This window comes from Limulus polyphemus, unplaced genomic scaffold, assembly GCF_000517525.1.
Source record: "Limulus polyphemus unplaced genomic scaffold, Limulus_polyphemus-2.1.2 Scaffold579, whole genome shotgun sequence".
Taxonomy (NCBI): domain Eukaryota; kingdom Metazoa; phylum Arthropoda; class Merostomata; order Xiphosura; family Limulidae; genus Limulus; species Limulus polyphemus.
The window spans coordinates 456,993-471,205 of NW_013666189.1; the positions used below are offsets into that span (position 1 = coordinate 456,993).

A 14,213-nucleotide genomic window follows, 5' to 3' on the forward strand; every position below is an offset into this window, starting at 1 on the left:
CAATCGGGAACAGTGAAGCATTACCATAGTGTTGAAATTTACATTATGTAATGGCATGGAAGAATTAGCCCCATAAAATGGAAAGAATGACAAAATATTGTCTTGTCCTAACACTTTGGCACAGTACTGTAGTAGGAATAACTGAAACTTAGTTAAACATAAACAATTTTGATGACAAAAAGTTCTTTAAAATATAAGGTTGTAGGTTATTTAATTGGGATAGAGTACAAAATGATGGGGTAAGATGTAAAAGATGTAAAATAAAAGTTAAATATTTTTCAATTTGAGAATATTAAAATTAATAGCAATGAGATTGAATCTATTTGGGTTTCTGTTAGTAGTTATAAGGGGCAAAAGGCTTTTAGTTAGAATTTCTAACAAACCATCATATGAAACTGATGAAATCGATGAGAAACTCCACAGTGAAATAAAAACTTCATCTGTAAATGATGTCATAATTATGGGAGATTTTATTTTTAGGCATATAGATTGGGAAATGTTACAGTCAAATCAGGATGGTTTTCTTCAATGATATAGGTTAGGGAACCTATAAGAACAATGCTATTTTAGATTTATTTTAATTTTTAATTAAAAAAATGGTTGATAGAGTAGAGGTTGGTGAACATCTGTGTGCAAGTGATCATTGCTCAGATCTGATGTTTTGCTGTATAGGAGATAAGGAATAATATGATGTTTTTTCCAAATTTCAAAAAAGTAAATTTTTGAAGAAATGAGAAAAGAATTATGTGCAGTGAGTTGAGCAACTGAATTAGTTGGAGATACTGATCAAATGTGGAAAACTTTTGAAATATATTCTCAAATATTCAAGACAGGTGTGCTTCTTATATAAACAAAAACATGGGTGGCTGCAAGCAGAAAATCAGTTTGGCTCACAAAGGTTATAAAGCATAAAATTATTAAAGAAAAGCATTATAAATTTAAGAATTTTAAAGTGGCTGCAATGATAGAAGATTTAGAGAATTATCAAGCAGGTAGTAGTACTGTTTATGTAGGGATGGCTCAGGTTGTTCATTGAAATGGTATTTCAAATATCTCCTCAATAAGTCATCAGAACCTTACAATATTATACAGTGTTTTCTTTTATAACAATTTCTATGTAATGACTGAGTCACAAGTTCTGGGAATGTCTGTAAATGCTATAGCAACGAGTTTGAATTTCTTCTTTCTGCTGCTTCTTTTTATTACATGATAACTCAAAAACCCAAATGATGGTGTCAACCAATTTCACTGAGGTGACATAGTTTCAAACAGAATATACAATTTTATAAATATTATTAATAACTAGTAGTAATTAAAAAAAATCACAATTCTAGAGTAAACGATGTTATCATTACCCCTTGAAGTTAGCTTTCTTATAGAAATTTGGTGAAGTAGTAGATGTAGGGACGATGCAAATGCCATCCCTACTATCTTGTTTACATTGTTTTTGAAGTATTGATATTAGCCATCCTTACATTTACTCCTTTTTTGAAAAGTTTTTCTTTACTTGTAGATCAGGAGATCTGGTCAAAGGGGAAATTAGGAAATTGAAAAAGATAAATGTGAAAGGTTGGCTGAAAATGTAAAAATTAATAGTAAAGATTTCTTTAAGTACATTAAGGGTAAGCATAATGTTAGGATGGAAGTAGGTCCATTGAGAGATGATACAGGACGATTATGATATGGTTGTGTTATTAAACTGTGTTGTTTCTTCAGTAGTTACTAATGACGATTTAAGCAATATTCCTCATTCTGAATTATTGATAGGTGGAAACATGATTGAACAAGATGATCAAATTAATTCTGTGCTTCTTAAGAAAAGATTGGGAAGTTTAAAGAATAATAAAGCTCGTGGTCCAGATAATATTTCCCAAAAGGTTTTGAAGAAGGTAAGAATAAGAAGTCCTTGAATAGAGGGCAGGTGCCAAAACATTGGAACTTGGCTAACATTACTCCTATTTTGAAGGGAGGTGATACAAACTGTCCCTGTGATTATAGGCCTATTAGTCTTACATCACTAGTGGGAAAAGTTTTTGAAAGTCTGATAAGACATGCTTTGGAAATCATTTAACATAGTTCAAAATTTTGTTTGATAGTCATAATGTTTTTATTATGGGAAAATGTTGCCTTACTAATCACTTGACATTCTCTGAAGAGAATACTATTTACATAGATGAGGATACGGGTGTGGATTAGGTGTATCTACATTTTCAGAAATCATTTGACAAGGTGCAACTTAAAAGGCTTGTTGAATAATTATCTTTGTAGGTGTGAGGGCTAGGTTGGCTTATTGGATAGAAAACTGGCTCGTTGAAAGAAAGCAGAGGGTTGTTAGATAGTGTTTACTCAAATTGGATTGATGTCACAAGTGGGGTAGGGTAGTTCAGGGCTCAAATTTTGAGATCTTCACATTTATATTTACATCTATGAATGGTTAATAAATTATTTATATTTGTTGACTGTGAGGATGGTCTTGCAGCTTTATAAATGTATTTAGATTATTTGGTGAGTTTGGTATATAGATGGCAGATGGCTTGTAATTATAATAAATGCAAAATAATGCATGTTGGAGATTATAAATTGAAATATAATTTTGATATAAATAACCTTAACAGTGTTATGAAATGAAAAGATCTTGGTTTTTTAGTTGATCAGTTTGATAAGTAATATGCTGTTGCTAGTGGCAGGGCAAAGAGGATTTGAGGTTGTATCTACAGATAAATTGAATTCAAGTCTAAAGAGATTATAACGTCATTGCATAGATTATTGGTTAGGCATTAATTGGAGTACTGTGTTTAGTCTTGTGTTCCTTACCTTAGGAAGGACACTGAATTATTTAAAAGGGTTCAAAAGGAGGGCTACTAGGATAATATCTGGGATGAAAGGGTTGTCATAGGAGGCCAGGTTAATATCTCTGAAATTGTTTTCTCTTGGAAAAAGAATAGTTGAAAGAGATCTGATTGAAGTATGTAAGAATGTTAAAGGAACTGATAATTTGATGCACTGATGCATCACCTTTTTTACATATGTAATAGTGAGAATGATTGAACAAGGGAACACAAATATAAAGTTTGGCAGGATAGGAAGCATATTCTGATACGATACTTCCCTCACCTCACAAAATTAGCTTTTCCTGTTTTGTGCTGCCCTCTTTATGTGAACGTTTTTATAACTCATGCCACAAGCCTTCCGCATCCTCTTATTGGAATAAAAGTTTCCAATGTGTGTCTCATGTAAATCATCATGCCTCATCTCTCCACCAATAGGAGAGCACTACTATCATGTGATGCGTGTGACTCCCTCTATGCGCCACTACCAACCACCACTTATTTGGCAGTGCTTGAGTTCAGACATCTTTCATTTTGCTCATTAGTTCTCGCAGTGGTTTAATTTAATTTACTTTATTTCAAGATTTTTTGCTTTGTTTTCGAAAGCATTTGATTTACCCGAGTTTTGTCGCAAATTTTTCGCTTGTTTGTTTGGTATCAAGCATGAATTCCGAAGTTAACATCGGGTACATCCCATTCATCAGGCCACAGGTGCAGGCGACCTATCGGGGGATTTATCGGCCTTTAATTGCAGGGAGATTGAGTGTTATGTGAGACAACCTTTGCCTCCTGCTGTTGCCCCTCTTCCTCCTGAGCCTTTCGGGACTGACTAGGCTAACGAGAATTTTGATCGTTTGATTCCCTCCCCTCCCAAAGCTCGATGTGCCTTCCCAAACCCTACCTGAGGATTTTGTTCAGCCCTTGTCGGCTTTCTCGGATTTTATTTTTCAGGTATGCGATGTTTTGTCTATTGCTGCTATTTCTTATGACCCATATCCTTCACTATTACATGATTCTGCCTTCCAACCTTATTTAGTTTTTCCCCCATCCCTTGATACTCAGGTTCACACTGAGCATTTTGCCTCCCATTTAGGTGATGGCGTTATTATGCCTCATCCCTCGTGGGTTTCCAATCAGTTCGCCCTTGCTTATCATAGGGTGGACTCTCCATATTCGGACCAACAATTATTGGATTCAGTTTTGCCTGTTCATCTTAACCATGCCCATTATTCTCGCCATCGTCTTACCCTGATGATTCCTTTGCAATACCTCTCCTCGATCTATCTTCTGTCTGAGGCTCTTCACAGGAACCTTGAGGGGTTTTCTGGGGATGCCCTCTTCTTCCTCACTTCCATGTTGGCCCATCTATCATCTTCAGCTCTGGCTCTGCAAACATGGTTTACTTCTTGTTGGGATCTTTGGGTTCGTGATGCCATATTTTCAGGGACCCGTCTCCCGGCTTTTTATCTATGGGACCTTCGTATGGCCCTGATTTTGATATGTTTCGTGTTTGACATGATCCCTGATTCTTTGGAGTCGAGGACGGCTTTGGTCCAACAACAATCCACCCTTTCTCATATGGTGGCCCATTTGTCCCAGTCAGAGCCAAGCATGCTATCAATTCCTGTCTCCCGTCCCTCCCGTTCACAGATATTGCCTGTTCCTTCTTCCCGTGGTGCCACTCTTCATCGTTTTTAATGACAACACATGGTATGCCAACAATGGTTCTGGTGACTACCTGGTGTGTTCGGGTCCAGTGAGAGTTCATCTGGCAAACTTCTTTCATCTCTGATGTTTGGGTTCACAAAGTTTTGTCAGAGAAATTTGTCATACCTTTTCTTACACTTCCTCCCTTGTCTTGCATGTCTGTTTCCTTTCCTCCTCCTCGGGATCACTTGTCATGCCAGCATGTATCTGAGGAGGTGCAAGACCTTCTCACAGAACAGGCTAACAAACAAGTTTGTGGCAGTTTTACTCCCAACTGTTTATAGTTCCCAAAAAGACTGGGGAATGGAAGCTGGTCATCAAGCATTCTTGACCTTTAGTTTGTCAATTGTGGGGTGGTGTACCAATTTTGTGCCCTACCCTTCAAGCTGCCTTTGCTGCTGTATGTTTTCTATCAGGTGGTTTGAACTCTACAGCTTCATGCCCTGGGGTTGTGCTTTCAGTTTTACATGGACGAGTGGCTTCTTCTCGCTCATTCTGAACGGGAGTTGGTCTGTCATACTCATCAGCTTCTTCTTGAAGCTTCTCGAGTGGGCTGGTTGATCAAATTGTAGAACTCCTTCCTTCATCCTACCCAGTACCTTGTTCATCTGGGTGTTTTCTTCAACACCCATCTCAGTTGGGCCCAACCTTCTCCTCTCTGACTCTGTCCTATGGAACTGGCGATTTAGAAAGTCCTTTCTGCTTTTTCACTTTCTGCTCATCGTGTTCTATCACTTTTGGAGATGTGGTCTTCTATGACTCCTCCCATACTCCTTGGCCGGGCTCCTATGCAATCCCTTCAACAGATCCTCCACAATTAATGGAACCTTGCTCTGGATCACTTGGATACTCCTATAACCCTTCCTTCCTACAATGTGGACAATCTCTGATGGTGGTTGGACAAGGCTCATATATTGGCGGGTGTCCCACTTCCTCCTGCATGGCCAGATTTACATTGTTCACGAATGCATCCCTTTAGTGCAGGAGTGCCTGGGTCGATCACCAGGAGGCTTCAGGTCGTTGGTCTGTCAGGGAACATTCTCTTCATATCAATGCCCTGGAACTCCTTGCTGTTTGTCAGGCCTTGGATCACTTTATTCCCATCTCCAGAAATCGTCTGGTCGTGATCCATTCCGAAAATTCAACAGTGGTGACTCATATGAATCACCAAGGTGGCACCCAGTCAAGATCCTGTGTTTTCTAACATTCTCTTTTGGGCCCACGATCATCACATTTGTTTGATGATATGTCATGTACCAGTTGCTTTCAACCAAGCAGCAGATTATTTTTCCCAACCTGACCAGGTCTACCTGACGGAGTGGTCCCTTCATCCCCCCCTTTTTTTGGTGACTTTGTGATCAATAGAGTATTCCTCATATCAGTGCATTTGCCACTGCCCTCAATCACCAGTTACCTTTGTTTTGGTCCCCAGTTCTCCCTCTTTGGGCTTGGCTGCAGATGCCTTCAGCCAGGATTGATCAAACAAGTTCCTTTATGTTTACTTTCCTATCCAATTACTCCATTGGGTAGTCTACCCTCATCCATACCACTCAGTGCAAAGTCCTTCTGATTGCTCCTTACTGTCCCACTCAACCGTGGTTTCCTCGATTACTTCAGCTACAATTATTCCCTCCCATCCCTTTTCCTTGATTTCCCGAACATCTTCATCAACCCCAGTTGCTGTTTCTGCATCCTGCACTTCACATACTCCATCTTCATGCCTGGCTTTTGTCTGGTCCCTAGCGAGGAGATATGGTTTCTTATGTTGGGTGGCATCTAATTTAACTCATTCTGTTGTCCTTCATCCATCAGTGTTTCAGTGGAATGTTTTTCACACCTTGGCCCTGGCACTGGGTACCTCAGCTTCTTGTCCTATGGTCTGGTATCTCCAAGTTTCTTAAGTGGCTTCTTGAAAGGGGGTCTTCAGTCTCCTTAATATCAGGTTGTCGGGCAGCCCTATACTATACTTTCCATTTTTCCAGTTACCACAGGGTCTTTCTTCCCCTCCTTGCCATTTTGATCTATTCTTCCCAGATCTGTCGGCCACCTAGGTGTCGGGTGCTTCCAGATTGGAGCATTAACGTGGTACTCTATTCCCTTTCTTTACCTCCATTTGAGCCCATTGCCTCGTGCTCTTTGTTTCACCTATCCCTTAAGGTGTATTTCCTCTTTCTATTGGCCTTGGTCAGATCTGTTAATTATCGACTTCACTCACACAGTGTATCATCAAACCTATCTTTTCCTTTATCTGGATCATTCTTTCTTTCCCAAGGTCTCGGCGACTTGCGAGGGTAACTCCTCCTTTTCGCCTACCACCTGTAGCTATACTTTAGACTTCAGTGCAGCTATGACACTGGGTAAGTCTTTATTAATTCTTTCTTTCAGGGACCCTTGCTTTGAATTTCATCTCTTGGATCCTGCTTCTTTATATACACAAATAAATCTCCATTGTACGTCATTTTGCATTTTGATTTGTGTGCTCTTTCCACAACATTCATGAGTTTGGGATTTTGGTGAAGCGGGTATGATCCTTATTCTATCCTCGCGTGGATGGGGTGTTTCACGAGATCACTAGATGGTCAATAACCTCATGATATTGGCTTCATAACTAGACCCATCCTGGACTGTACCATCCATAGATGGCACGGGTAAAGCAGAAGGAGATAGCTGCCCATCCCTGCCATGCCTCAACTCAATTGAATAAATTGTTATGGTCTGGTTTTCAAAATAGGGTTTTGTGATCACCCATTGCACTGTCTTGGGTGTAGCTGTTCCTCCAGATTCTCCAATACATTCCCCCTTTATTCCAGTGGAGTATGGGAGTCCTCACCACTGGGGTGGTTGACCATGGAGGCATCCTGTTGGATAGATTTCACATAGAGGGCTATAACCATTCAGTTCAGAGTAGGATGTTTTGCTGGTGTAGAAGGTGTAACATCCTCGGGATTGGGAGATACATACCATGGAGTGGGACGTCTAAGTGCAGTTCACCCCTATTGATTAGGAGCCCTCATCCTACCCTCGCATGGATGTCAGTACCCAATGGGCTGGTTTTGGATATCGAGTGTACCAATCAACATAAGTCCTCACACAGGCTTGGGGTTGTCCATCTTCCTCGCTTGATTCTTCCTTCTGTGTAGTGGGTCACGGAGGGTATACGTGGGATGTTTCCATTTCTGTCTGAGGCACTCCCTCGTTCTCTCTTGTGACAGGGATGTTACTGACTTTTGGACGTTTAGGACCAGTCTCACAGTCATGGGAGTTGATTGCATGTGATGGACTTTCCTCAGATACCGGAGGACAATGGAGTCGGTGTTTTCCTTACATTCACGAGTTTGGAATTTTGGTGAAGCAGGTATGATCTTTAGTCTATCCTCGTGTGGATCTCAGTACCCAGCGATGAGTTTCTGGAAGTAGTTGACTTAACAGGTATGCTCCACCTCGCCCTAGCCATTCTACACCATGGGACGCATCCTCCATTACCAACCTTACTTCTGTGGAATTGAGTTTCTATATTTATCTGGTTGGGATCACTTTCTTGTCTTGTCCTCACCCGCTTGGATGTGTTCCCTTCCTTTACTGCCACGTTTGTTCCTAGCTGTTCATGACGAGGAGGTACCTGGTTCAAAAGTGGTGCAGTGCCCTCCACAAATCATCTGATCTGTTTCTGTCATCTACAGAAGTATCCTTCAGATGCTTTGGGGGGGGGGTATGCCTGTTCTTCCCTCGCACTGATCCCTCCTCCTTTTCACTATGGGATGCTAGCTAATCTTGTGAGATGAGGGAAGTACCATATCAGAAATATATTTTCAGTATAGAAAAATTATAACTTCAGCTAAGACAGTTTTATTTTTCTAACAGGGTTGTTGTTCTTTGAGATGGTTGCTTTCAGATGTAATAGATTCAGTAAATGTATGATTCATATTATGAATCAAAGTCATTCAAAATCATGTGTTATTAGAAGTTGACTCAAAATCACATAATCCTATGTATGCCAGTATCAGTTTATAGTCATATAAATACAACAATTTATACCATGTTTTTACTTACAAACAGATATTTGTTATTAAGTTAGTAATAAATTTCAACTAATCCTAACATATTTTATATATTTCAGTCCAAAAGGAATGTCACAAGGAAATCCATATTATCAACCCCTCTCAGCAAATGGCCACCATGGACAAGAAATTGTCCTAACTCCATCACAGGTTGGTGAACCTGTTTTAAAAACACAACTTGTCAGTTAAACCTAATCATCCAACAGGTCAGCACATAGAGAACAAATGAAATGTTTTAAGTTTTTAATCAAAATACAGAGGATGTTTAGTTATTATCAAAGCATGAGGAAGGTTATATCATTAAAGTGACACACTCAGTGAAAACAAACAAAATGTTATGACAAAATGAGTAGTGATAATTAGATATAAAGTCCATTAAGTGTTAAGACTTTTTTTATACATTTTTCTGATATTTTCATTTACTTTTCCAGGGCTTGTCAGAAATAACTTGTGCTGTATGTCAGTGCTTCCCAAAGTGGGAGCTGCTGCCCCCCTGGGAACATGAAGGTTTTTCTGGGGGCGCACCAAAAATGGGCAGAAAACAAAGATGTTGAACTAATTTTAATTCTAAATAAACAACAAGTCAATAAAATTTAGGTTGAATTAATTAAATGATACAGTATGTCGAAAGGAGATCTTGTATTTACTGAGGCACTGTTTTTCAATCACCATGCTAAACTTATAGGTTGGGGGCCTCAAAATTTTTTATTACATCAAGGGTGCTTCAGAATAAAAGAGTTTGGAAAGAACCACTGCTATATATTATATAAGAAATAAAATCAGTCAGTAGATGTTATATTAGAAACTGAAGTAATAGAAATATCTCCTCCCAGTAGTCATCAGTCAGTCTGAACTTAAAAATTGGGAGGAACAGGAAAAACATTTGTTATCAACCTGTTGTTGGCAGAAGTTTGTCAACATAAGCAAATTGCACTTGCAGTTGCCTCATCCGGAATCACAGCAACTCTTTTGCCTGGAGGCAGGACAGCCCATGCTGCATTTAAGCTCCCATTGAACTTGACCATAAATGATAATGTTACATGCAATATCAGTAAAGGAGCTGGGATGGAAGAAGTACTCAGAAGATGCCAAATGATTGTTTGGGAGGAATGTACAATGTCTCACAAAGCAGAATTAGAAGCTTTGGATAGGACATTGCAAGATATTCGTGAAAGAAAAAGATAATGGGGGAGTCACTTTGGTTTTGGCTGGAGATTTGAGACAAACATTGCTGGTTATTCCAAAAAGCACACGAGCTGATGAACTTAAGGCTTGCCTAAAATCATCATATCTTTGGAGAAATGTAAAAAAATTCCACCTATCTACCAATATGAGAGCCCATCTGCATGGAGATAAATTATCTGGACAATTTGCTGACAGTCTGTTGCAACTAGGCAATGGCAAAGTCAAATGAGATCAACAAGGAAAAATTGACATGGGACTAGTCTGTACACAAGTAACAACTGTTGATGAACTCATAGCAAAGGTTTTCCTAAACCTTTCTGAAAACTATCAAAATCACAGGTGGCTGTGTGAAAGAGCAATATTAGCTCCAAAGAACAATGTTGTCAATGTCATCAACACACAGCTGTTGCAGCAGATACCTGGTAATATCCAGTGCTACAAGTCAGTTGACTCAGTGCCTGATCAAACCCAAGTGGTCAACTATCCCCCAGAGTTTCTGAATTCAGTTGAACCTCCAAGAGTCCCACCAAATTGTCACAGTCTAAAAGTAAAATCACCGATCATGGTACTCTGAAATTTGGATCCACCACGTCTGTGCAATGGAACAAGACTGGCAGTAAACAAGCGTATGCCCCATGTTATTGAAGTTACAATACTTTCTGGATATGGCAAGGGTGAAGATATTTTCATCCCGAGAATCCCAATGATTCTCATTGATATACCATTTGAGTTTAAGAGACTACAGTTTCCCATTCGCTTAATCTTTTCAATGTCTATCAACAAATCGCAAGGTCAGACATTGAAGGTAACTGGCTTGCAGTTGGAAGAGCCCTGTTTCTCTCATGGACAGATCTATGGTGGATGTTCACGTGTTGGAAGCCCCAAAAATCATTATGTAAATGCTTCATGTGGAAAAACTAAGAACATTGTTTATTATGAAATCCTCAGCTGACTATGTTTTCGACAAAAGTCAAGTTTCTTTTAATTGTGTATCTCTCTTACAAAGAAAATAAATATTTTGTCTGAAAGAATTATAATTCAGCCACAATTACTATGAAACTTTTTTAGTTAGTTTCTTTTTAATCAAGTGGTCACCAAACTGAGTGCTTCGGTCCCCGAGCAACACGGGTATCCTGCTAGCCATACTTATAACATTTGTCATCACTGGATATAGCAGTTATGGGGTTTGTTTTTGAATTTTTGAGTCCCAAGGCTACTTACGACTATTGGGGCACCTCAGATCCTAATGCATCACCTGTAATTCTCGGGTGGATTTACCTAGTGGTAACTGTTTCCTCTTCAGGTAGTCATCCCTAAGGCAGTTATTCAATACCACCCACTGCCAACTTTTGGACTGCTCTTTTACTGATGAATAGTGGTATTGACTATCACATTATAACAACCCCATGACTGAAAGAATGAGCATGTTCAGTGACATGGATTTAAACCTGTTACCCGCAGTTTGTGAGTCAAGCTTCCTAAACACCAGGCCATTTCAGGCCCATATGTGGCGTGGTTGACATTGTCATGCACCAATGTTTACTTTCACTGATAAATTTTTAATGTGTGCCAGTATCTGTGAATATTATTGGATAAAAAACTGTATCTCATACTTAATCACAAACAACTGTTGCACAAAATGTTTTACAATATATACATGTGTCATTGAGCATTTCCTTATAGTTATATGTATAACATTTTATACATTTATTTCTGATATGATAACTTACTTCCACTCACAAAATAGCATTCCTAGATTTGAACTACCCTCTATAGTGGGCAATATTTGCTTGTCACTAGCGTTGAAACTTTTACCACATACCCCTGTGTTATTCAGGCCTTATCAGATGAACTCTTCATTCAATTCCTCCATTCCTTCTTTACTGCCTTTCCTGTTTCCTTCCCTCCCCTTGGGATCCAGTCTCCAATCAGCATCTTTCCACAGCAGTTCAGGAACTTCTCCTCAAGAGAACTATAAAACTGGCAGTTCCTGCTCTCCTAGATTTCTATTCATGTCTGTTCATGGTCTCTTTAAAGACCAGGAATTAGCATCCAATTATCAACCTCTCCAGTCTTAACTGTTATATGGAGGTTCCTCAGTTCACCATGGAGTCTTACCTGTCCGTTCAATGGGCATTTACTCCTGGATGATGAAGATTGACGTATCTAATGCTTACCTTCACATCCCTATTGCCCCAATATCCTGTCATTATATTTGCTTTGCCCATGAAGAATGTGTATATCAGTTCCGGGCTCTACCATTTGAGCCAGCCTCAGCAACCTACATGTTTTGTCGTGTGGTCAAGGCCTTTGCCCTTTTTCTCCATTCACATGGACTTCATTTCCACCATTACATGGATGACTGGCTCCTTCTAGATCCATTGCTTTCAACTTCTTCCACCAAAATAAAGTTTCTCCTCAGAAAATCGGCTCGGGGCAGCGGGATGGCTTGTCATTGTCAAGGTGGAGAAATCAGTTCTCACACCAACAAAATACCTCGTTCATCTTGGGGTGTTCTTCAATTCCCATCTCAATCAATTCAATGGAGTTTGTCTTTCAGAAGGTGCAATCCTCACCTTTTCTTCCTGTGCAAGAAGTTCCTTCTCTTTTAGGGACTTGTCCTTCCTTGGAGGCCCGTATTCCTCTTGGCCATGCCCAAATGTGGGTTCTTCTTGATCAATAGAACCTCACCTTAGATACTCTGAATTACTCGATATCCCTTCTCCTTTCACTTCAAGCTGATTTTACCTGGTGTCTGGACGGAGACAACATCATGACTGGTGTTACTCTTATCCTTCCTGACTAGATATACACCTTTTTATGGATGTTTATCAGGTTGGGGGAGTATTGCAATGCCCAAGAAATTTCTGATCATTGGTCTTTAGTTGAGTCAAATCTCAATATCAATCTTCTGGAACTCCTTGCTGTTTGCCAGGCAATGGATAATGTTGTACCAGCTCTAAAAGTTACAAGGGTAATGATCCATTCCAACAACTTGACTGTTGTCTCTTACATCATTCAGCAAGGGGGCACCTGGTCCTGGTCCCTGTATTTTCATGATTTGTATGTACTGTTCTGTGCTCACAGCCATCTCATTTGATTGCCTGCATGTCATATCTCAGGTGCTCTCAATATTGTTGTGGATCATTTGTCCTGTCCCAACAAGATTCTCCCTCCAGAGTGATCCTTCAAACAACAGTTATTCAGGTGACTATGCTTTCAATTGGATATACCCCAACTGAACACTTTACCACTCCTTTAATACAAAACTTCCTCTGTTCTGATCACCTGTTCCACATCCTTTGGCTTTAGTGATAGATGCCCTCAGTCAGGATTGGAGGAACTACTATATTTACGCTTACCCTCCATCCATCTTCTTTCCAGAGACCTTTCACTTATCCAAGCTACTCAATGTCGAGTCTATCTTGTGGCTCCATTCAACTATGGTTCCCATTACTTCTACCTCTACAGTTGTCACCACTGTTACCTCTTCCTCTCTCCCTGTCCCTCCTCCATCAACCTCCATGGGTACTCTCCAGATGCCTTCTGAAAGGGGCTCATTTTGGTAATTTTACATCAGTCCCTCCCTCTCACCAATGAAGGTTTCTCTATATTTTGTGAGTGGAAGTTAGTTATGGTATCAGAAGTTAACATTTTCCTACATTGAAAATTATTTGTGATAGATACTTACCTCTTCTCATACTTCCCACCCTTCCTCTCCATTTGTGGTGTGTTTTTCCTGCCTAATCTCAAAGTGAAGATAGGATTCTAATGCACAGAGGGAGCCAGCTGTGCTAGGAGAGTTTGTTGCACTCCTATTTGTGGAGAGTTGTCACATGCTTATTTGCATGCTACTCTGCAGCTGAACCACGTGGAGGTAGGTGAGAGTATCAAGGCTAGTGGCAAGTGAAAATTGCACAATATAGAGGGCAGTACGAATCTAGAAAAGATAATTAACTCAGTTTACAGGCATATATGTATGTCAGAGTCAGTATTATTGAACACTAAATATCTTTTGTGTGTGAGCATATTTATAAATAACAGCATTGTTTCATCATAGTGATGTGGGTTGTAAGATGTATACAAGTGAGCCAGAAATGTTGGAATGGATTGCTATGAAACACATTGTTTTAATGGTGTTTCAGCTCACTGAGATGGGTTGTAAGATGTATACAAGTGAGTTAGTAATGCTGGAATGGGTTACTCTGAAATACACTGTGTCGTCAGTGTTTCAACTCACTGAGATAAGCTGTAAAAACTTAAACTGCATGTGATACATTAGTGCTTAAATGTAATAAGGTGGATTACACTTATACACATCAGTGTGTCAAGTGCTTGAATTAAAGTGATATGGGTTTTCAAAACATACTCTTTGATAAACCAAGTATGATTCAACCTTGCTTATGCCAAATATATTATTATATTAGACTTCCTA

At 39.5% G+C, this 14,213-nt stretch overlaps 1 protein-coding gene across 1 annotated transcript in view; it reads left to right on the plus strand.

Annotated features, from left to right (window-relative positions):
• The first annotated feature begins 389 nt into the window (after positions 1–389).
• LOC106459232 (catenin delta-2-like) overlaps positions 390–14,213 on the plus strand; it is a 60,510-nt gene continuing 46,686 nt past the window's right edge. Inside the window, 1 exon segment of the mRNA XM_022385682.1 lies at positions 390–395. Coding sequence (XP_022241390.1) covers positions 390–395 — 6 coding nt within the window.